This window comes from Sander vitreus, chromosome 15 (genome assembly GCF_031162955.1).
Source record: "Sander vitreus isolate 19-12246 chromosome 15, sanVit1, whole genome shotgun sequence".
Lineage (NCBI taxonomy): Eukaryota > Metazoa > Chordata > Actinopteri > Perciformes > Percidae > Sander > Sander vitreus.
Window position 1 is genome coordinate 21,927,583 of NC_135869.1, and position 19,256 is coordinate 21,946,838.

The 19,256-nt window shown below is 39.2% G+C and overlaps 3 protein-coding genes across 5 annotated transcripts; all 3 read left to right on the forward strand.

Moving 5' to 3' along the window:
- Nucleotides 1–307: 307 nt before the first annotated feature.
- On the forward strand, nt 308–7,143 carry kctd13 (potassium channel tetramerization domain containing 13). Its single transcript, XM_078269724.1, has 7 exons — nt 308–766; nt 1,753–2,013; nt 2,814–2,983; nt 3,168–3,257; nt 3,976–4,028; nt 4,209–4,404; nt 5,737–7,143. Exons 2-7 carry the CDS (start codon nt 1,776–1,778, stop codon nt 5,974–5,976), a joined length of 987 nt encoding a protein of 328 aa, XP_078125850.1. The 5' UTR covers nt 308–766; nt 1,753–1,775; the 3' UTR covers nt 5,977–7,143.
- Nucleotides 7,144–7,470: 327 nt separating this feature from the next.
- hirip3 (HIRA interacting protein 3) lies at nt 7,471–14,403 on the forward strand. Its single transcript, XM_078269832.1, is given in 9 exon segments — nt 7,471–7,597; nt 8,332–8,362; nt 8,364–8,453; nt 8,573–8,726; nt 9,362–9,733; nt 9,827–9,984; nt 10,252–10,399; nt 11,682–11,780; nt 13,994–14,403. Coding segments are annotated over 9 exon segments (1,311 nt in total). The 5' UTR covers nt 7,471–7,523; the 3' UTR covers nt 14,179–14,403.
- A 108-nt stretch (nt 14,404–14,511) lies between these two features.
- Nucleotides 14,512–18,900, forward strand: antkmt (adenine nucleotide translocase lysine methyltransferase). Of its 3 annotated transcripts, none has more exons than XM_078269834.1 (6): nt 14,512–14,619; nt 15,717–15,879; nt 15,962–16,066; nt 16,148–16,288; nt 16,671–16,721; nt 17,822–18,900. In XM_078269834.1, the coding sequence occupies exons 2-6, from the start codon at nt 15,718–15,720 to the stop codon at nt 18,053–18,055; spliced, it is 693 nt and encodes a 230-aa protein (XP_078125960.1). In that variant the 5' UTR covers nt 14,512–14,619; nt 15,717; the 3' UTR covers nt 18,056–18,900. The 3 variants fall into 3 exon arrangements, with proteins under 3 accessions (XP_078125960.1, XP_078125962.1, XP_078125961.1); XM_078269836.1 differs by having other exon boundaries at nt 14,548–14,615; XM_078269835.1 differs by lacking the exon at nt 14,512–14,619 and having other exon boundaries at nt 14,633–15,879.
- Nucleotides 18,901–19,256: the final 356 nt, after the last annotated feature.

Genomic DNA, 19,256 nt, shown 5'->3' on the forward strand with positions numbered 1-19,256 from the left:
AGTAAACGCACATTACTCTAAATCAAAGACTGTATAGAAAATGACATCATCCCGCTTGATAAACATCAAACATTGAGTAACATCATGAAACTGTTGATAAAATGTTACTTTGTTATTTGCAAAAATCACACTAGTATACGTTGTACATATTATAAACAGTCTTTCATCATCTGAAAACTATGTTAAAAAGCATACTATTTTTTGTGTAGAAGTCACCAGTGTGTACTGTAGTAACACACGCTTCCATTCTATAAGGTGGCGCTAATTCACACCACAAGTTGCTGTTTAACACAAAGATGAAGTAGAAGAAGAAGACAGCAGCGGAAGAAGATGTGCGAGTTTCGTTTCCGAGTGACCTACTTAGCTTATCCTATTAGCATCAGTTAATAATCTTTATGTCCAACAATGGAATCAGCCGTTCTTAATTTAGCAGTTAGCATTTTTTGATGGCTAGTTTCTGAATTTTCACCCAAGAAGCGATACAAAACAAAGAAGCATTGCTAGCTTAAAGCGTAGAATAGCCGTTGTTAGCCTCTATGATTTAACGTTAGCTAACGTTAGGCTGGCTGCGATTAAAATGAGATGTCAAACGTTAGCTAGCTAGTTGCGTTGTAAACGTACTTGTGTGGTAACGTTACAAGCTGTTATTACCTGGATATCTAGCTAGCTAATTATCAATAGCTGGCTGATTAACGTTACACATTTAGCTATCTTGGCTGATCTAACGTTAGGTTCACTGTTGCAGCTCCCTTGGATGTTCAGTGTGGTAAGTACATTTTGTTATAAGCTAGCTAACTTAACTTACTATTATTTGATTTTATTAGCCTGATAACTTAGCATATTTCATCTCAACAACTAGCAAGCTAATGTTAACTGGATTTCAGCCATTTCTGAGCTAATGTGACTTGTGGTTGTAGCCAGCTTAGTTGCTAACATGATAACTTGATAATCGCCTAACTTTGGTGATAACGTTAGCTGCGTTCTGCTGTACCACTGCTGTGGGACAACAGATGACAGGACATTCTACGTGCATGCTGCGCCTGCTTATGTAGGATAACGTATTATATTAAAGAATAAGGGCTGTTCTGACACAGTGCTTCCTGAATCCCACTGAGATGAGGTGTGAAAAAAAAAAAGCTTGGCAGTTACTGCTGCACTTTAGCTACATATAAGGAGTATTTAGTCAGTTTAATATAACTTGTTTTGCAGTTTGGAAATAAAATGATCATGTCATGTCCATTTAGGGTATGTTCACATCATTTTGTGTTGTCCAGTTAGTGGAGAACGAAAAGACATTGTGGTCCAGCGTTGTTCTCAGTACAAGTTCTTGAGTTTGTTGACTACACACGAAAAGTGATGTCATACTGCATCGTCTGTAGGAGTGTCCCAGAATTTAACTGCAGCATTTAGTCTCACCCTAATTCATACAGTGGGGCATGGTGACATGCATATCCCCATATATTTGCTTTATTTTCCAGTGTACCTTGACCTCGTTATAAGCTATTTAAATATTTGACGCTGGACATAATACCACATCTGGTGTCTGTGCTGCTTTTGTGAATACAAATAATCTAATCATAATAACAAAAGAGTACTTTAGATTCAGCGATTACACATGGTTTACCCACTCAGTTGTCAATTAAGGGACAACTGATATAGTAACTATGCACTTTTATAATGCATAATAATTATTCAACGCTTTTTGTAGTCTAAACCTGCACTCATAATCCATCACATCCTTCTGTATTGCAGTCGGGAAGTGACTCTTCAGCCCCATGTCTGCTGAGGCTTCAGTAGGCAGTCATGCTGCTGACTCTACCCAGTCTGCTGTTTCCCAGCCTGTCTTCCACAACACAGATGAGCTCAGAAATTGTGGTCTGATAGGAAGCAAGTATGTCAAATTAAATGTGGGTGGCTCGCTGCATTATACCACTGTCCAGACATTAAGCAAGGAAGACAGTCTCTTGCGGAGCATATGCAATGGAGGAACAGAGGTTTCCATAGACTCAGAAGGTGAGTGGATGTGTCTGTCTAGTGAGCACTAACCTTTTTACTGGATCCACATTGTTGTTGTTTAATGTCTTGAGGGCTGTGCCATTGATATCAGTGATCTGAATGTATATACAGTGCTAAGCATAAGTGAATGCACCCATGCTAAAGTTGACTAAAAAGAGGAATAAAATAACTCATCTTTTGGAAATTGATCTTAATGCCTTAATAATGGTTTTATTTCAATTAGCCTAATAGCTGGTTTGATTTGCATTGAGAGATGATTGGCATGGGGTACTTTCCATAAAATCTGTAGGTATGGTGAAGGGTATGTGATGATGTGGGGGGGCTATTTTAATTCCAAAGGCCGAGGGAACTTTATCAGGATGCATAGTATCCTGGATCCATGAAATAACTGGCCTTTAAAAATAAAAATCTGCCTGCCTCTATGGGAATTTAACATAGGTGTGTGTATACTTATGCCCCCTGTATTTTAAGGAAGAAGATGTATTTATTTATGATACATTATTATTATGGTGGTGTGATCCAGTTTTGTGCTGTAAGAGCTCAAACGTCTAAAATACTGTAATGAGATTGGTAGGAAAGTTTCCCTTTCACACACTACAGGATTGTCTGCACCACCAACTTTTATCTTGTGTGCTCATGGTGCGGCCTATACGATTGTTTTGTATAGAAAAGGTGTGTCTATGCTAGCTGTTTCTAAATGACTGGGATGTACACTGGGGCCACTGGCCTACTACACAAAATAACAAAGATGACTGAAAAACCCAAATGTCTCAAAATATTTGTTCCTGCTGTCCCAGGTTGGGTAGTTTTGGATAGGTGTGGCAGACATTTTGGACTGGTTTTGAACTTCCTACGAGATGGCTCAGTACCACTTCCGGAGGAGCACAGGGAACTGGATGAGGTTCTGAAGGAGGCCCAGTATTATCGCGTCCAGGGACTCGTCCAGCACTGCCTCAGTGCCATGCAGGTAAATAGCTGTTTGTCAGACTAAACCCGGAATTTATGATGGGTGTTTCACATTATTTCTGAGATTACGATAGATACTAGATTATGAATTGATTTATTTTATTTTTTTTATCCAGTTTGTTGATACTTACAAAATAGTGTTAGTTGCAGGTGTGTTTCAATGTCCTTTCTTTGTTTACCTTCAGAAACAAAAGGATGTCTTTGAAACTGTGTGTCGTATCCCCATGATCACCTCAGCCAAAGAAGAACAGAAGATGATTGCTACTTGTAGAAAGGTAAATTGCTTTTTGTCTTAATCAAATGGACCACTGACAAGGATCAGGTTAGCAGCTGTGAAACCCTAATTGTCCTGTGTACCAAATGTTTGACTGTTTCTCTGTACAGAATAAAAAAAGATGATTCATACCCCGTTTACACGTACATGGTTATTTAGAAAAACTGAGACATTTCCCTTCGTTTGTGCCCTTCGTTTACACGCAAACGGAGAATTCGCCTCTGAAAACGATTCTTTCTAACAACTCCAGCCAGAGTGGAGATTTTGGAAAACTTTGTTTGCATGTAAACTGAGACAAACAGAGGTTTAGGCAGCCGATCCTGGCGCCATCTTTGCTCAAAAGAGAGAGAGGAAGTGATTCGTTGCTGCTGTTGCTATTTTCAGGATTCTGATTGGCTAACGTGGGCTTGAGCTTCTCGTTACACTGCCACTTACAGGTTTGGCATGCTCTTGACGGCATATATACACGGGTTTGTGTAAACGAACACTTTTCTGATAACTGACAGCTGTGCACAATGTTATTTTTGAAAACGGAGAGGTTGAAATGTCCGTTTATGAAAATAGCCGGCCACGTGTAAACGTAGCCTTAGATAGGTGATTGAAGAGATTTAGAACTGTGAGCTGTGGAAATGTTAGTAGCTGTTTTTTATGTTTCAGTTGATGTTCCACTTTTAGACTGCAATATTACCTGGATTTATGCATGTTTCTTGTTTCTACAGCCGGTTGTAAAATTGCAGAACAACAGAGGAAACAACAAATACTCTTACACCAGGTAAAAACCAAGGCAGACTGTGCATATATCCTACAGGGAGTCTGAAAAGCAATTTAACAAACCAGATGCTGCCATAACAAAGTGTCCGTGTTTCACGTAATCACGTCATTTTGAGTGAAAAGTGCTTGTTAATCTTCTCAGTTGATCTTTACTTACTCTTTGTCTCTCCCCTGTGACCAGCAACTCCGATGATAACCTGCTGAAGAACATTGAACTGTTTGACAAACTCGTGCTCCGATTTAATGGCCGCGTCCTGTTTGTCAAAGATGTGCTGGGGGATGAGATCTGCTGCTGGTCTTTCTACGGTGAAGGACGCAAGATTGCTGAAGTATGCTGCACGTCCATTGTCTATGCCACAGAGAAGAAGCAGACCAAAGTAAGCATGACATAGTGTGTAAACCAAGTCCTTAAAGGACAATTCCGGCACAAAATGAGCCTAGGGGTTAATAACATTTATACCGAGTCGAACGTTCTCTGGGATCTGTTTTCATGCTAATCGAATGTGTCTCTAGCTTTAAACAAGCTACCACAAAACCGGTGGTTACGCTAGCTTTCGGGGCACTTGGTAAATCGCTATTTTATACCACTAACAAGGCTCAAAATAGCACCACACTTAGACGGTAGCATAATGAGGGTACTGTTTGTAAGTGTACAGACAGTTTATTAAAAAGATAGATTATAAAGACAGTAGCGTTCGTGTTTACATTCGAGCACCATCTTAGAAAACAGTCATGAGCAGTTGAATCATGAACGCTGTGTTTGAGCTATGTTACTGGTTGCACAGCGTTTGGAATTGTCCTTTTAAAGCAGTAGTTTGAAATTTTAGCACAAAGATGGGAAGCACCTCTGAAGATAACTAATTAACACATATCTGGGACAAAGCAAGGCTAGCTGTTTCCAGTCTATATGCTAAGCTAACCTGCTGTAGCTATATATTTAACGAACAACTAGAGAGCGGTATTGATTCTCTTATTTAACTCTCCGGCAGAAAGCGTATTTTCTAAAATGTGAAACTATTCTTTTAAGCTCAGTCACAATGCAGTCTGCATTAGGCCCGAGCCCAACGGGCATTAAGATATTTATGTCTGAGCCCGATACACAGTTAAAATAAAAAAAACTAATTTTCTCATACTATTGACACATACGTATGTTTGTGTGGAAAGCCCGCTTTTATTAAGCAACTGTAGGAAGGCATTCGGAAATGTCAACAGATGAGCGCATCAGCACACACGGGGCAACAAGCGCACGTTAAGACAGGCGCGCACCTACATAATTTAGCTTATTATTTAAAATGTTCAATGCCTTATCGTGGTGATGTGACCGAGCCTGACCCGAACATCCTCTAGTCTGCATGGAGTGCTGCTCAGGTGTGTAGAAAGTGTGTCCTTCTGGTGCTCTTCAGCTTGGGGATCCAAGTGTACAAGGGTTTAAGGACACAGGCCATCGGGAGGGTAAAGTGATGAAAAATGATTCAGCCAAGAAATATAATAAAGGCTTTTTAAACTTTACCCTCCTGAGTGCCTCAGTGTCCTTAAACCTTTATTCTTTTAAGCTGTTGATGGTAATTAAAGTAGGTCACTTTGTTATGGCTCATTATTTTTTGTTAAAAGTATTAATGTTACATTTTTGACTAGGGTGGGGAATGTATTATATTAATTATAGAGCATAAAAAAAATACCAGGTCTGAAATTGAACTGATTGTTTTTAGGTGGAATTTCCTGAGGCTCGAATATTTGAAGAAACCCTTAATATCCTCATTTATGAGAATGGCAGAGGATTTGGTCCAGGAGGCTTACACCTTTTAGACTCAAGAGGCTCAGGTTCATCACTGGGAGCTGAGGAAGAGGGCGCTACGGGAGGCGACCGGCGAGTCAGACGGATCCACGTACGGAGACATATAATGCATGATGAAAGAGGGCACGGTCAGCAAACTGTGTACAAGGACTAATAATGTGAAAACATAAGACACGGGAGAGTGACTTTGTGTATGTTCATTGTTTCTTGGATGCTAGAATGAAAGAGATGTCCTCGAACATGGCAATAGCTCGGTAGGTAGTTAATTTCGCTAAACGTCTTTTAGATGTCGCCTCACAGAAATGTAGGAGTTGATGACTGATCTGTAACTGAAGTCGTTTGGATGTGAAAAATGCTTCTGTTTACAAGAGAACAAATTGTGTACATTATTTAAATAGGAAATTACCTGGGAAATGAAACTGGCATACATATAACTTTGCAATTGTTAAGGAACCTCCTGCAAGTTACTGAATGGGTGCTGAAATCCCAACTATCACCGCACCTCTTAATGTTGGGGTTAATGACATGCACTGGCACCCTCCTCTGTGTTTGACTTATCCAGGTTGTAAATCATCTGTTGCCTTTTCATAAATTGGACTGATATGCTGCCTAACAGTGATAAACAGAGGACGGTCAATTTTAGCCTAGATATGTTAACACTGGAATAAAACTGAGTAGCCATTTTTAGGGATGTTGTCCATGAATGAGATTGTTGAGCAGCTCCTTTTTCTTTATTTAAATTCTTACTGCTGTTGCTTCAAGATGTTTTTATTAATTAATTTATGAACCTAATTTATTGTTTGGTATTTAACTTTTGTATTGTATGCAATCTTTGTGTTGACTAGTGCTCAAGTGAGTTAAAATGTTTGAAACGATACGACGGACTCTTTAGAGCACACCAGGTTTTGAATTTACTCCTGCAAATGACTAAATAGTGAACTTACATTTCAGCTTAATGTTTCAAGATGACCCGTGACCATTTCTTTGATATTGTGTTTTATTCTGAGCCATGATCTTCCACTTTCGCTTTATGTTTTACACCAACCCACTGAAATCTGCTCATAGTAATTGGCCATACAGTGACGATAAAAGCAAATAAAGGAGAGAGGATACACATTTCCTTTCTGATATTCACCAATGTTTTGTGTAAACCTAATCACTCCTAATACTGGAAGAAAGAAAAAACATTGTATTAGAGCAATATGTATCTCAGACCCTTTATAAAAATCAACTTGGAATACCTTCAAGTATGCACTAATTTGCCTTTTCCGTCCAACAGTGGTCATGGGAATGTTCTGAATAAATTACTTGTGAAATCCAACTTTAGCTTCTTTGTCTTTTTTTTAACCTTTCCTAAAGTATAATAAAGAAATGGACTCCAACACATAAAACAGAAAACAAGTGGAAGTTACTCAATACAGTGCCATGGATTATTTGAATGGTATTTAATGATTGTAACTATATATATATATATATGTATATATATGTATATATGTATATATATATATGTATATATATATATATATATATATCTATATATATATATATATATTATGTTTGCTTAATTTCTAGAAAAAGTACAAGTTGTCTAAGGTTCTATATTTTGAAAGGACGTTTTTTTTCTTCGTCTGACGTCACTTCCTGTAACTTCCGGGGGACCTGCCACCGCCAAAAAGAAATAAACTGCCATAGCCAGAAATAATGGTGTCCGAGAAGGAGAGAGCAGGTATCCGCAGGTTTGTGTGTGGTCAACTCCGTGATGAGCCAGACCTCAGGTAAAGTTGAAGCATTCAGGAGTTGCTTTATCAAGTGTTGCTTGTTCCGAGAAGAAGTACACAGGCCTAAGCGTTTTTAATTGAGTGTGTGTGTTTGTGTTGATTTAATTGTTATAAAGTAAATAAAAGTTACACACTGGCACGTAACGATACGTGTTTTAACACTGCTATTTAATAAATAAATAAAAATCTTAAACCAGTTGCATGTTGCGCATTTAACGCAAACACTTAAGTGGCTGAAACTTTAATGCGCCATTTACAATTGCGATAAGTCATCCCAATACGACGCTGATATTAGCCTCCTTTGGCTAACGTTACGCTAAATGTAATTTTAGGAAGAAGTATAAAATAAAACCATTGATAGATAGATAGATAGATATAGTTACTCTTGTGCAAGTCTCTCTTTTAGTAATTTTAATTGCAATTGGTTAAAATTAGTTTTAACAAATGTGTGGTCTACTATTTGGAATGTTTTGTTTTGGAGAAAATGCCACATAATCGTCTTAAACGATGCACTGTAAACATATCTACATGTTGAATATTTTCTTATAAACATAAATTCTAACTGCAATAGTAGTTTTAATCCACTGTAAGAAACAGTTAGTGCCCACAAACCTACAATTTGCTGCACAAGTAATGTTTTCTATTTTGTTGTGAAAGTTTGTCAATGACCTCTTCCCTCACACACCATGATGTAGCCTTATCTTTTTTTCTCTTCTTTTGTCTTATTTCAGCACACTGACCTTAGGAATTTTAAAAAGGGCGATATCTGGCACATGTGGGATGTGAATCACTAAGTCCAGAGGCAAGAAATGTCATGAAACAGGTGGTTAAAGAGGAACTCGTGAAAATGCAGGTATATGAATTATCTATCCCACACAGCTTGTACGTGTTTCTTTGAGTGTTTTAGCTTTGTTAGGGGGATAATTTAGTGCTGTAGTTATTGCTGTCATCCTGTTCTTTTTTTCCTCCTAGGAAAAAGATGAAAATGGAAGTGAGTTGGAGACCGCAAAGCCCCAAAACAAAAGGAAGAGAGATAAGGAAAATGATGAGGTCATAAGTGGTAAAGATGATGATGTTGATGAATCCAGGGCAAAGAAATCCCGTCGTCAGTCAACCTCATCATCAGGTAGGTTATAACTACTACTTTTTTTCTATGCATTTAGATGTAGCCTGTAGTTTTAATAATCTATAGCATGTTTTACTTTGCACTTTAGTTACTCAATAACTGGACTATAATTTGCAATAGGACTAGAGCTGCAAATAATAATAATTTATTTTTAATTAATTGCTGGGCTGGAAAATGGCCCATCAGTCCTTGGGGATGTCATCAACGGTCTTCTTTTGTCCGACCAACTGTCCAAAACTCAAAGACATTCAGTTTACAGTGAAATAGAATAGACAAATGCAGATCATCATATTTGAGAAGCTGGAACCAACAAATGTTTGGCATTTTTGCTTTAAAATGACAAAATATTGCGTTGATTATCAAAAGTTGCCAATAAGATTTTCCGGGAAACAACAAAAGATTTATTTCAACTAATGGTTGCAACTCTAAGTAGGACACATACATTTTGCAACACTAGGGTGTAGCTGAATCTCAGGTCAGCTGTTGCACAGAAAAGAGAGTCTCACTCACTCCTGACCTATGTTAATCTTACCTTGTCTGTGTTATCACCAGTGAGGTTTGTTCATTTACCATTGAGTTTTGTTGCTCCATTGTAAACAATGAAATGTTGTCTTTTCTTGTCTGGCTAATGATAGAATCAGAAGACAAAGAGGAATGTGAAACTGGAAGTGAGGAGGAAGCACAAATTAAATCTGAGGATGCAGAGCAAGAGGTGAAAAACTCCAAGCAAATAAAAAATGGAAACCGTAAACCGCAGATAAACAGTGAAGACTCGTCAGATGAGGACGTTAATAAGTCCGAAAAAAAAGGGAATGAGAGTGACTGTGATGAAAGGCCAAAAGAAATGGTGATGAAAAGAGCAAATGCTACAAAGACTGGAGAGACAAGAAGCAGCAATACAAGTCCAGGAAAGACACCACAGAGTGATGAAGAGAATGAAACTGACACGGATAGCAAGTCACAAAAGAGTGAAAAAAACAATGACTCCTCAGATGACAGTGAAAAAGGTGACTATGCAAACTTTATACTTGCATATCCCATACATAAATGTTATTTACTTTAACATTTTGTTTTATGTGATATGACTTTGTGTAATGCAGAAGAAAAAGTCTCGGTGGAAAAGAGAGATAACGACCCAGAGTCCGATTCATCGTCACTCCCCTCAATTGAGGATGAAAAGAATAGTGGAAAAGAAAATTCACAAGATGATAAAAAGAAGAAAACCATGAAAAAAGAGAAAAGCGATGGAGGTCAAAAGGTGAGACCATAAGTGATGTCATCAATCTAAATTAGTCAGATCAAAACAAACAAGCTTTGTAAAGTTTAATGAAGTCGGTAAGTGTCCTGACTCTTCATATTGAGTATTCCTTTGATGGGTCAGGAGACAGCGTGCAAGATGAATGGTAGAAAAGCAAAGCTGAAGTTTTGAAAATGGATCACTAAAACAGGTGTAATTTAGGTAAATGTAGGGTTAGGCTAAATGTTATGGTTTCTTTACAACCTGTCTGTCCTCGAAATTATCCAGCAAGGTGACAAAGCTGTTGTGAGGCTCAAGCGCTACATTTCTCTCTGTGGTCTGAGGCCGAATTACAAGAAGCTCCTCGATGGCTGTCGCTCTGTTCGCTCCCAGGTGGCTGTTCTGAAGAAGGAGCTTGAAGAACTTGGTGTCCATGGTCAGTGGGGTACATTCACCTATTAACAGACCACATATTCAGGGCATAATTCCTGCAATATTGTTTACATTTGCCTAATTATAAGGTATCTTGAATACATTTTCTGTTGATTCTAAGGGGTAAAAGTAGCCTGACGTCGTCATACTCAGATTCTAGTCAGAATATGAGTCTGATACTGCTCCATTGGGCTGTGATTATGGGGCGCGTTTCAACCGAACCAGGAAAGAAAATGCCTCTGCACTCAATTGAATAGACCTACAACCAATCAGAGCAACGGAAACAGACTTTACAGAAGCTGCAAGTCAAAGGCAGGCTTCGACTGTGTGTGTGTGTGTGTGTGTGTGTGTGTGTGTCTTTTAAAATGACTGCGCTGTCTATCTTCTATAACAGCGACAGCCAACAAAGATGGCAGCCATCTTTGTTGTAAACAAATTCAACCCAAGCACTCTTTGGTGACGTGGTTGATTACGTTACTGTTGATCATCTGTCCATCATCGTATAAAGCCCGCCCTGACAATTTGATTGGTTCGAGCATAGTTGCTCCACAACGGATCAATGGCGCGTTCATGCCACCTCGGAATAACAGGCCCCCCGTGATCACGTTGTTTTTCCGATTACCGGCGTTCACGTGTCGGGATGCGTGTTCTTCTTCTGTTATATTGGCGTTTGGCATAACAACTTGTTGCATGACAGCCACCAACTGTTGGCCGTAGCCTAGAGCATTGTGTGTGTGTGTGTGTGTGAGCCTGGTGAAAACATGGAGGCCACAATAATTTGCTGCTGTTTTCTTATGCGAGCATACACACAGCACATCGTCAGGTGTTTGTGTTATCTGCAGGACAACGAATTTTTATTTTTTTATACATAGGCGTATTTCTGAATATGGAAACATGTTATGTCTGTGTATGTTTCTCAGCAGAGGCGTTTGTCCACAATAAATAAGTTTATTGTCATTGAAATATGTTCAGTGAACCAAATTCGCCTACATCAAACGTCAGTTGTCAACTACGCGTCGCCAACTGGGAAACTCTGTTAGCAAAATCTAGCCCCGAGTTTCCCACCTCTGATTCCCACATGAAGGGACGTGAATGATGACGTTATTGAAAATATCCAAATGAAACTACCAGTCTTACCAAGCCCCTACCTCTGTAGTTCTGCAGTGTGGCATTTGTAAACGATGTCAAAAGTTTTTAAGTTTTTATTCTTAATAATTGATACAATATGATTAACTCAGGGAACCATGGGTTAAAGTGATAACGTGCATTTGTGTCTTTTCACACAGGTCAGCCATCTGTTAAGAAATGCAAAATGGTCCGATTGAAAAGAGAGGAAACTCAGGAACTAGCAGAGCTTGATGTCAGCAACATCATTGCCACAAAAGGTAACTATTTGAATAATCCAAACCTTTATTGCCCCTAGGGGAATTTGCTTTGCACATAGCATAAAAGAACATTAAATACACCAACAACCATACATGACAGCACATATAACCTAAAATCCATAGACTGTAAAAATAACGTGTTGTTAATTTGTCTTGTATGCACCATTGATGTAAAGTTAGCAAAAAATGTATGCTTTTAAATTGAGGGTGTTTGTCATTATAGTGTACTATTACAAAAGAAGAACTTTAGACATTTACTAATTTCTCAAATAGGAAACTGTCCACCATCCAAAGCAGTCTCAAACATGCTGCATACACCACATACTGTAAAATAGTACCTACAGTGGTGTGAAAAAGTGTTTGCCCCCTTCCTCATTTCCTGTTCCTTTGCATGTTTGTCACACTTAAGTGTTTCGAACATCAAACCAATTTAAACAAAAGTCAAGGACAACACAAGTAAACACAAAATGCAATTTGTAAATGAAGGTGTTTATTATTAAAGGAGAAAAAAAATCCAAACCATCATGGCCCTGTGTGAAAAAGTGATTGCCCCCCCCCCTTGTTAAAACATACTATAACTGTGGTTGTCCACACCTGAGTTCAATTTCTCTAGCCACACCCAGGCCTGATTATTGCCACACCTGTTCACAATCAAGGCATCACTTAAATAGGAGCTGCTTGACACAGTAAGGTCCACCAGAAGATCCTTAAAAGCTACACATCATGCCGAGACCCAAAGAAATTCAGGAACAATTGAGAAAGAAAGTAATTGAGATCTATCAGTCTGGAAAGGGTTATAAAGCCATTTCCAAAGCTTTGGGAATCAGCGAACCACAGTGAGCCATTATCCACAAATGGCGAAGACATGGAACAGTGGTGAACCTTCCCAGGAGTGGCCGGCCGCCCAAAATTACCCCCAAGAGCGCAGCGACGACTCATCAAGAGGTCACAAAGACCCCACAACAACGTCAAAGAACTGCAGGCCTCACTTGCCTCAGTTAAGGTCAGCGTTCATGCCTCCACCATCAGGAAAAGACTGGGCAAAAATGGCCTGCATGGCAGAGTTCCAAGGAGAAAACCACTGCTGAGCAAAAGAACATCAAAGCTTGTCTCAATTTCTCCAGAACACATCTTGATGATCCCCAAGACTTTTGGGACAACATTCTGTGGACCGATGAGACAAAAGTGGAACTCTTTGGAAGGTGTGTGTCCAAGTATATCTGGCGTAGAAGGAACACTGCATTTCATAAAAAGAACATTATACCAACTGTAAAATATGGTGGTGGTAGTGTGATGGTCTGGGGCTGTTTGCTGCTTCAGGACCTGGAAGACTTGCCGTGATAAAAGGAACTATGAATTCTGCTGTCTACCAAGAGATCCTGAAGGAGAATGTCCGACCATCTGTTCGTGTACTCAAGCTGAAAGCGAACTTGGGTTCTGCAGCAGGACAATGATCCTAAACACACCAGCAAGTCCACCACCGAATGGCTGAAGAAAAAACTAAATGAAGACTTTGGAGTGGCCTAGCCAAAGTCCTGACCTGAATCCTATTGAGATGTTGTGGTATGACCTTAAAAAAGGCCGTTCATGCTCGAAAACCCTCTAATGTAACTGAATTAGGACAATTCTGCAAAGATGAGTGGGCCAAAAATTCCTCCAGGGACGCTGTAAAAGCCTCATTGCACGTTATCGCAAACGCTTGGTTGCAGTTGTTGCTGCTAAGGGTGGCCCAACCAGTTATTAGGTTTAGGGGGCAATCACTTTTTCACACAGGGCCATGATGGTTTGGATTTTTTTTCACCTTTTAATAATTAACACCTTCATTTACAAATTGCATTTTGTGTTTACTTGTGTTGTCCTTGACTATTGTTTAAATTGGTTTGATGTTCGAAACACTTAAGTGTGACAAACATGCAAAGGAACAGGAAATGAGGAAGGGGGCAAACACTTTTTCACACCACTGTATAGTTGTGGTTTATAACCTGGTTGGATCAAGAAGTGCATAGTGCACCTATAGCATAAGTGTATATAATAATCAATACTATAAATTGTTGAACCCAAAGTTACGCCCTTAACCTATAGTAATGCTATTTTTGCAACTGTCTATAATGTTTCTGAAAGTGATTCAGTCAAGTATTGTTCATCATTTTATTGCACATGCAAAATATGAAAATATTGATTATTAGAACCACTAATGTGGGTACCTCTCTCAGGTCGACCTAAACGCAGAGCAGCCTCAGCATGGCAGGAAAAATGCGAGCCTCCGTCCTCGACATATCTGCACACTCTGAACTCCGGCTCTGACAGTAATGAGGAAAACAATTCACACAGAGGGCGCAGGAGAACAGATTGGGCCAACCTGCAGGGGATCATCAGTGATGATGCAGACAGCAATTGACATGGACAATTCCTCTTGCAAGTGTTTGCAATTTTTCAGAGGCCACTTTGGATGTGGACATTCCTTTTTCTTTGTTCAAGTTGGGTTTTGGTCTTTACAAATTGTTTTGATACTGAATGTGATACTAAATATTTTTAAAACCTTGATAAATTGATACATGAGGTGACATGTAATGTATAATGTACATCTATGTTATATATTTCAAATAAAAGTATTTTGCTCTAATGGAACAGCAATTTTATTCTAACCTAAATTAAAACATGAGGAGTGCTAATGTATTATTGCTTTTTCTTAATTGAATGAAATACGGTATATAAAACAGGCAACAACAACAAACAGGATAGCATTACAGGGATCAGCCAGCATTACACTAGTGGCCATCAGTGGCGCCGGCAGGATTCTATTTCTTACTACGCAGAATAATCTCCTGCACTCTAGTAGGTAGGTTACCACGCGCACACATACACAGTCCGTTAGCGAGCGAGGGAGATTGATTTATGAATTTTTGTACTAACATTACCGATACAACATCACCATACAGTTCTAATTAGCCTATCGTACACATTTCAAATACCAGCCAACAGGCCGGTGTACACCACTGCAGCTTTATACGCACGTCATTTGCAAAAGTTATGCTAGTACGCCACACATTCTCACCCAATATTCATACTTCCACATGGTGTCAATAATGTCATATTTGTAGTGCCTTTCAACAAAACTAAGTCACTGAGGGGCAAACAGTTTAACTTGTTTCTGACTCCTATTCTGGGGTAAAACTGAACTTTATTATTTTGGATTCGGCGATTTATTCACAATCATATTCACATGCTGCAATGTTCCACTTACGAGTCGGAGACAAGAATAATTTTGTCGCATTAACTGGTTTGTTAAAGCACTAAAAAGGTACCGAGAAAACATTGTGTCGCAATGTCTCAGAAAAAAAACTGCGCTCTCAACAGACTGTAAAAACAACAGAGATTTCGTCTTCGGCCGGCCAGGCAGAAATGTGCAGTAATTGTGTATCCAGACGTTGTCTGACTGAGAATAGCATGTGTTGTCGTACACAACATAACCCCGCAACAACGGAGCAGGTAACAAGAAATATCTCATTGACCTGAAAGAGTGCGTGCGGTGCGGACCATACCGCACCTACCCCGTAGGACCGGTCCGTTTGCAAAATAAATCCGAGTTTACAAACATTAGTTCCGGAAATGTGACGATTTTCAGGGGAAACAACTGTGAGTGTTCAAGCTGCTCAAGTCAACTCATAATTCCTGGAGAAATCTAAACTAATAATTTTAATGTTTTTGTAATCTCTCCACCACCAAATGGTACACCGATATGGGGAGAAATGTGTTTAAAACATACATTTGCACCATCCCTATATTTTAAGGCCTCAAGCCCTCCGCAACAGAACATACTATTTCATAAAATGAAAAGAAGACATTAATTGTGTAGCCTAACCCTTTTCCTGTGAGTTTTGGTATATTCTCTAAAAGTAAATTAACTTCGAGCTCATGCTACACATTTCATGCAAGAATGGATGATAATGGACCAGATAAGGTCTTTGCTGAGCTCAAGACCAGGGACATCGGAGGATGGGGTGTTGCTCAGATAGCTGCTGGCAGTGGGCTTGCTGTATATGCTATGTGGGTGGGAATCCTCCAGCCAGGCTTCCGAAAAGTCCCCTTGAGGCTACAGGTATGGTCTACATCTTCAATGTAACTCATTTTGTAATTGTACATTGATGTTTTTATCAGAAGCTCTATAAAATGTCTTCTAGGTCCCATACATTCCTGCCAGCAAAGCTCAAGTAGATCATGTAATGACATTGCTGAGAGGTCGAAAGGGAGGCCTTGTAGATTTGGGATCTGGTGATGGTCGCATTGTAAGTATAAGCATATTTGGGCTCCTTTTTCTTGCACTGGAGAGCAATGGGTTTTGACCAGGGTCATTTTGAACCCTAAAGGTCTTGGAAGCCCATCGGCAGGGTTTCACTCCTGCTGTTGGTTATGAGCTCAACCCTTGGCTTGTTCTCATGGCCCGCTTTCATGCGTGGCGAGCAGGCCATCATGAAAAAGTGTCGTACCGACGTGAAGATCTCTGGAAGGTTTGACATTTATCACTTGTATGCATTAGTAACACTCCTGTTCAAATTTGCTAGACCTAAGTTACGCCGGCCACCATTTAATGACGACATTTTACAGTTTTATTGTAATTTGTCTTGGCAACAATATGTTATTGCAACAACATAATAGTTTGAATGGAAATGTCCGCTCAAACTAGAAAAAGATGAGAAGAAATGACACAGTCAGACTCCCTCACATACACATACATTGTTCCTAGTGGTCTAGGTTGCCCTTCTGGTTTACTTTATTCTGGCCATTTGAATACTGAAAGAACATTGTTTTTTATGTGATCAGTGTATTGGTGTTATTTTATGCTGGATTGTTAATAAAGTGGCCTATTTACCACCTCCCTTGTATCTTCAGGTCGACTTGACAGAATGCAAGAATGTCACAGTGTTTTTGGCTCCAAGCGTGGTGAGTAATATAGAGATCCATGTATGTGTATGTGTCATATTTGTATGAAGGGTACATAAACAACAGTATTCCCGTGACGGTATAACATGTGTAACTGTGTGTACACTCTCCATGAGGGTTTGTTTTTGGCTGTTGCATTATCTCTTGAATTTTTAGTTTTTACCTTGCTGGGATAGCATATTCCTTAAACAGGCAGGTGTAATTTTGGACTCCATGGTGCAGCTACTTTTCAACAGGCATGATGAAGTAAAAATGTAAATGCTTTGTGTGTGATGGTCAAAAGATCCTTACTACTGTGGAAATGTCTTTGTCTCAGCAAGTGTGGAACGTGGCTTTTCAGGCTCCGGGTGTAAAGATGGCTTGTGTGTTTTTAGTACAAACAGTAACAACAGTATTCCTGTGTATAGTACATCCCTTGACGTAGAGCTGGGCGATATGGAGAAAATCAAATATCACAATATTTTTGACCATATACATCAATGTCGATATTTCTGCAATATTGTAGGGTTGACTTTTGGTGCTTTCACAAAAATGACACAATGAGATTTTAGATGAATAATCATCAATAATGTCAATATAATGACTTAGTGGCTAAAGGCAAGTAACAGAACATCTAGAACAGTCTGGTAAATTCAGAAAATTACATCACTTTAATGTATTGCAGCCTTTAAAACCAGGAAAAGACAACACGTGTCATATCACGATATCCAAGATTTAAGACAATATCTAGTCTCATATGTTTTGATGTCGATACATATGGGTGTGAGACATTAATATTATTAGGCGTGGTGGGTCACCCGTAGGCATTATGGAAACTCTTGTCTCTGACTTAAAACCGGTTATTCCAGGTAGCATTTTTTGCATTGGTTTTGGATTTTTTTTTTTTACAAATGGAGAAGCAGCCTCACTTCTAAATTGTTGGTAATTTGTTACCTGAGTACCATGACCTTACTGCATTTTAACAGATCCCTGACACCAGGGAACAAAATCTAGGAATAATCTGTCAGCACATGGTTGAGATGCTGTTGCATTCAGATGCACATTATCATGGGTCAATTTTAACATTGCAGTAATTTTGTATTGTGCTCTTGTGTTCCTAGCTTTCATTATTGCAGCAGAAGTTGGAGGCTGAGCTTCCTGATGATGCCTTAATGGTAGCTGGTCGTTTTCCCTTCCCTGACTGGACACCCTGCAGGATTGAGGGACATGGTGTGGACAGAGCCTGGGCATATAGCATGCAAGTACAAAGACAGAACACCTTCAAGAAAAATGACAGACAGCTCACAGATATCAACCTCAACAAGGAACTAACCAATGAGAAAGGATCCACTTAAAGCTACACGGATGATTTGTTTGTACATTTGACTTGTTATTAGCAAAGTTTAAACCAGAAATTCCTGAGCAAGGGTTGCTGTTATATTCATAAATGGAAAACCATACCTTTGCCTTAAGAAAACTGTAGATATTTTAGGGATTACCTGTCTGGGGGGGGGGGGAGTACGCTGCATTATTTTCTGCTGTGTTCAGTATATGTTAGAGATTTTCCAATACCAGTTTTTTTATTCCCGATTCCAATACCTGACTTTGCGTATCGGCTAATACTGAGCACAGATCCGATACCAGTGCGTAAGGATGTGATATTATTTCTATCATTGTTGTATGGCCTGGCTCAGGTTAAACCGCTTTTAAACATGAACAAATACATACAGAAAATTAATGTCATAGAACTTTCTGTTTTTATCAAGTTTGAAAGTTGGTCATACAGTAAAAAGAACATAAACTATTTTATAGTAGATGGTGCAGCTAGTTTTCTACAGGTATGATGAAGTAAAAATATAAATGCTTTGTGTGTGATGGTCAAAGGCCGTTAGTAGCCTACTGTGGAAATGTCTTTGTCTCAGCAAGTTTGGAATGTCGTGACGTCAAAAGGGGTTAGTGTGTTTTCCCCCCAATCTCACACCAGATTGTAACACTTGTTTTATGGGGTCCATAGTGTATAAAGTGTACATGCAGCAGTAACAACAGTATCCCTGTAGTACATCCCATTGATGGTAAAACATACCCTCTGTATACATACTGTATGTAGGTGCATATTTTGTTTTGGGCTGTTGCATTTTGTCATGAATTTTTAGATTTTACCTTCCTGTGATAGTTTCTGCTATAAAAGTAATTGCTCTAATCTATGTATGGTCTTTGAATTGTGCTGGGCACTTAATGTGCCACCTTAATTCAGGTAATGTTTGTGCAGTATTTGGATGAAATTCCGCTGTGGCTGACATTCAATATTGGTTTACAGTGACTAAAACATGTCATTGTTGTAAGCAGCCACATATGGACATACAACATTAATGGATATGAGAAAAGGCGCAGTGGAGATATCCCTAGAGGTGCAGAGTAGACTTCATCAAATTGTGTAATGTTGCTTAAATAGTTAAAACTGCAAGTAAAAAGAAAACAGTTTCCACGCTGTCTCTAGCAGAAACGCAGTATTATAGGAGCATTGTATTTATGGTTTTAGGACTTAGGCTATAACGC

Excerpts from the sequence above, each read along its gene's own strand:
- kctd13 (XM_078269724.1), top strand. The coding sequence starts at position 1,776 with ATGTCTGCTGAGGCTTCAGTAGGCAGTCATGCTGCTGACTCTACCCAG. Across the intron at positions 2,014-2,813 it reads GGTTTCCATAGACTCAGAAG|GTTGGGTAGTTTTGGATAGG; the intron begins GTGAGTGGATGT and ends CTGCTGTCCCAG. Across the intron at positions 2,984-3,167 it reads ACTGCCTCAGTGCCATGCAG|AAACAAAAGGATGTCTTTGA; the intron begins GTAAATAGCTGT and ends GTTTACCTTCAG.
- antkmt (XM_078269834.1), top strand. The coding sequence starts at position 15,718 with ATGGATGATAATGGACCAGATAAGGTCTTTGCTGAGCTCAAGACCAGG. Across the intron at positions 15,880-15,961 it reads AAGTCCCCTTGAGGCTACAG|GTCCCATACATTCCTGCCAG; the intron begins GTATGGTCTACA and ends AATGTCTTCTAG. Across the intron at positions 16,289-16,670 it reads GACGTGAAGATCTCTGGAAG|GTCGACTTGACAGAATGCAA; the intron begins GTTTGACATTTA and ends TTGTATCTTCAG.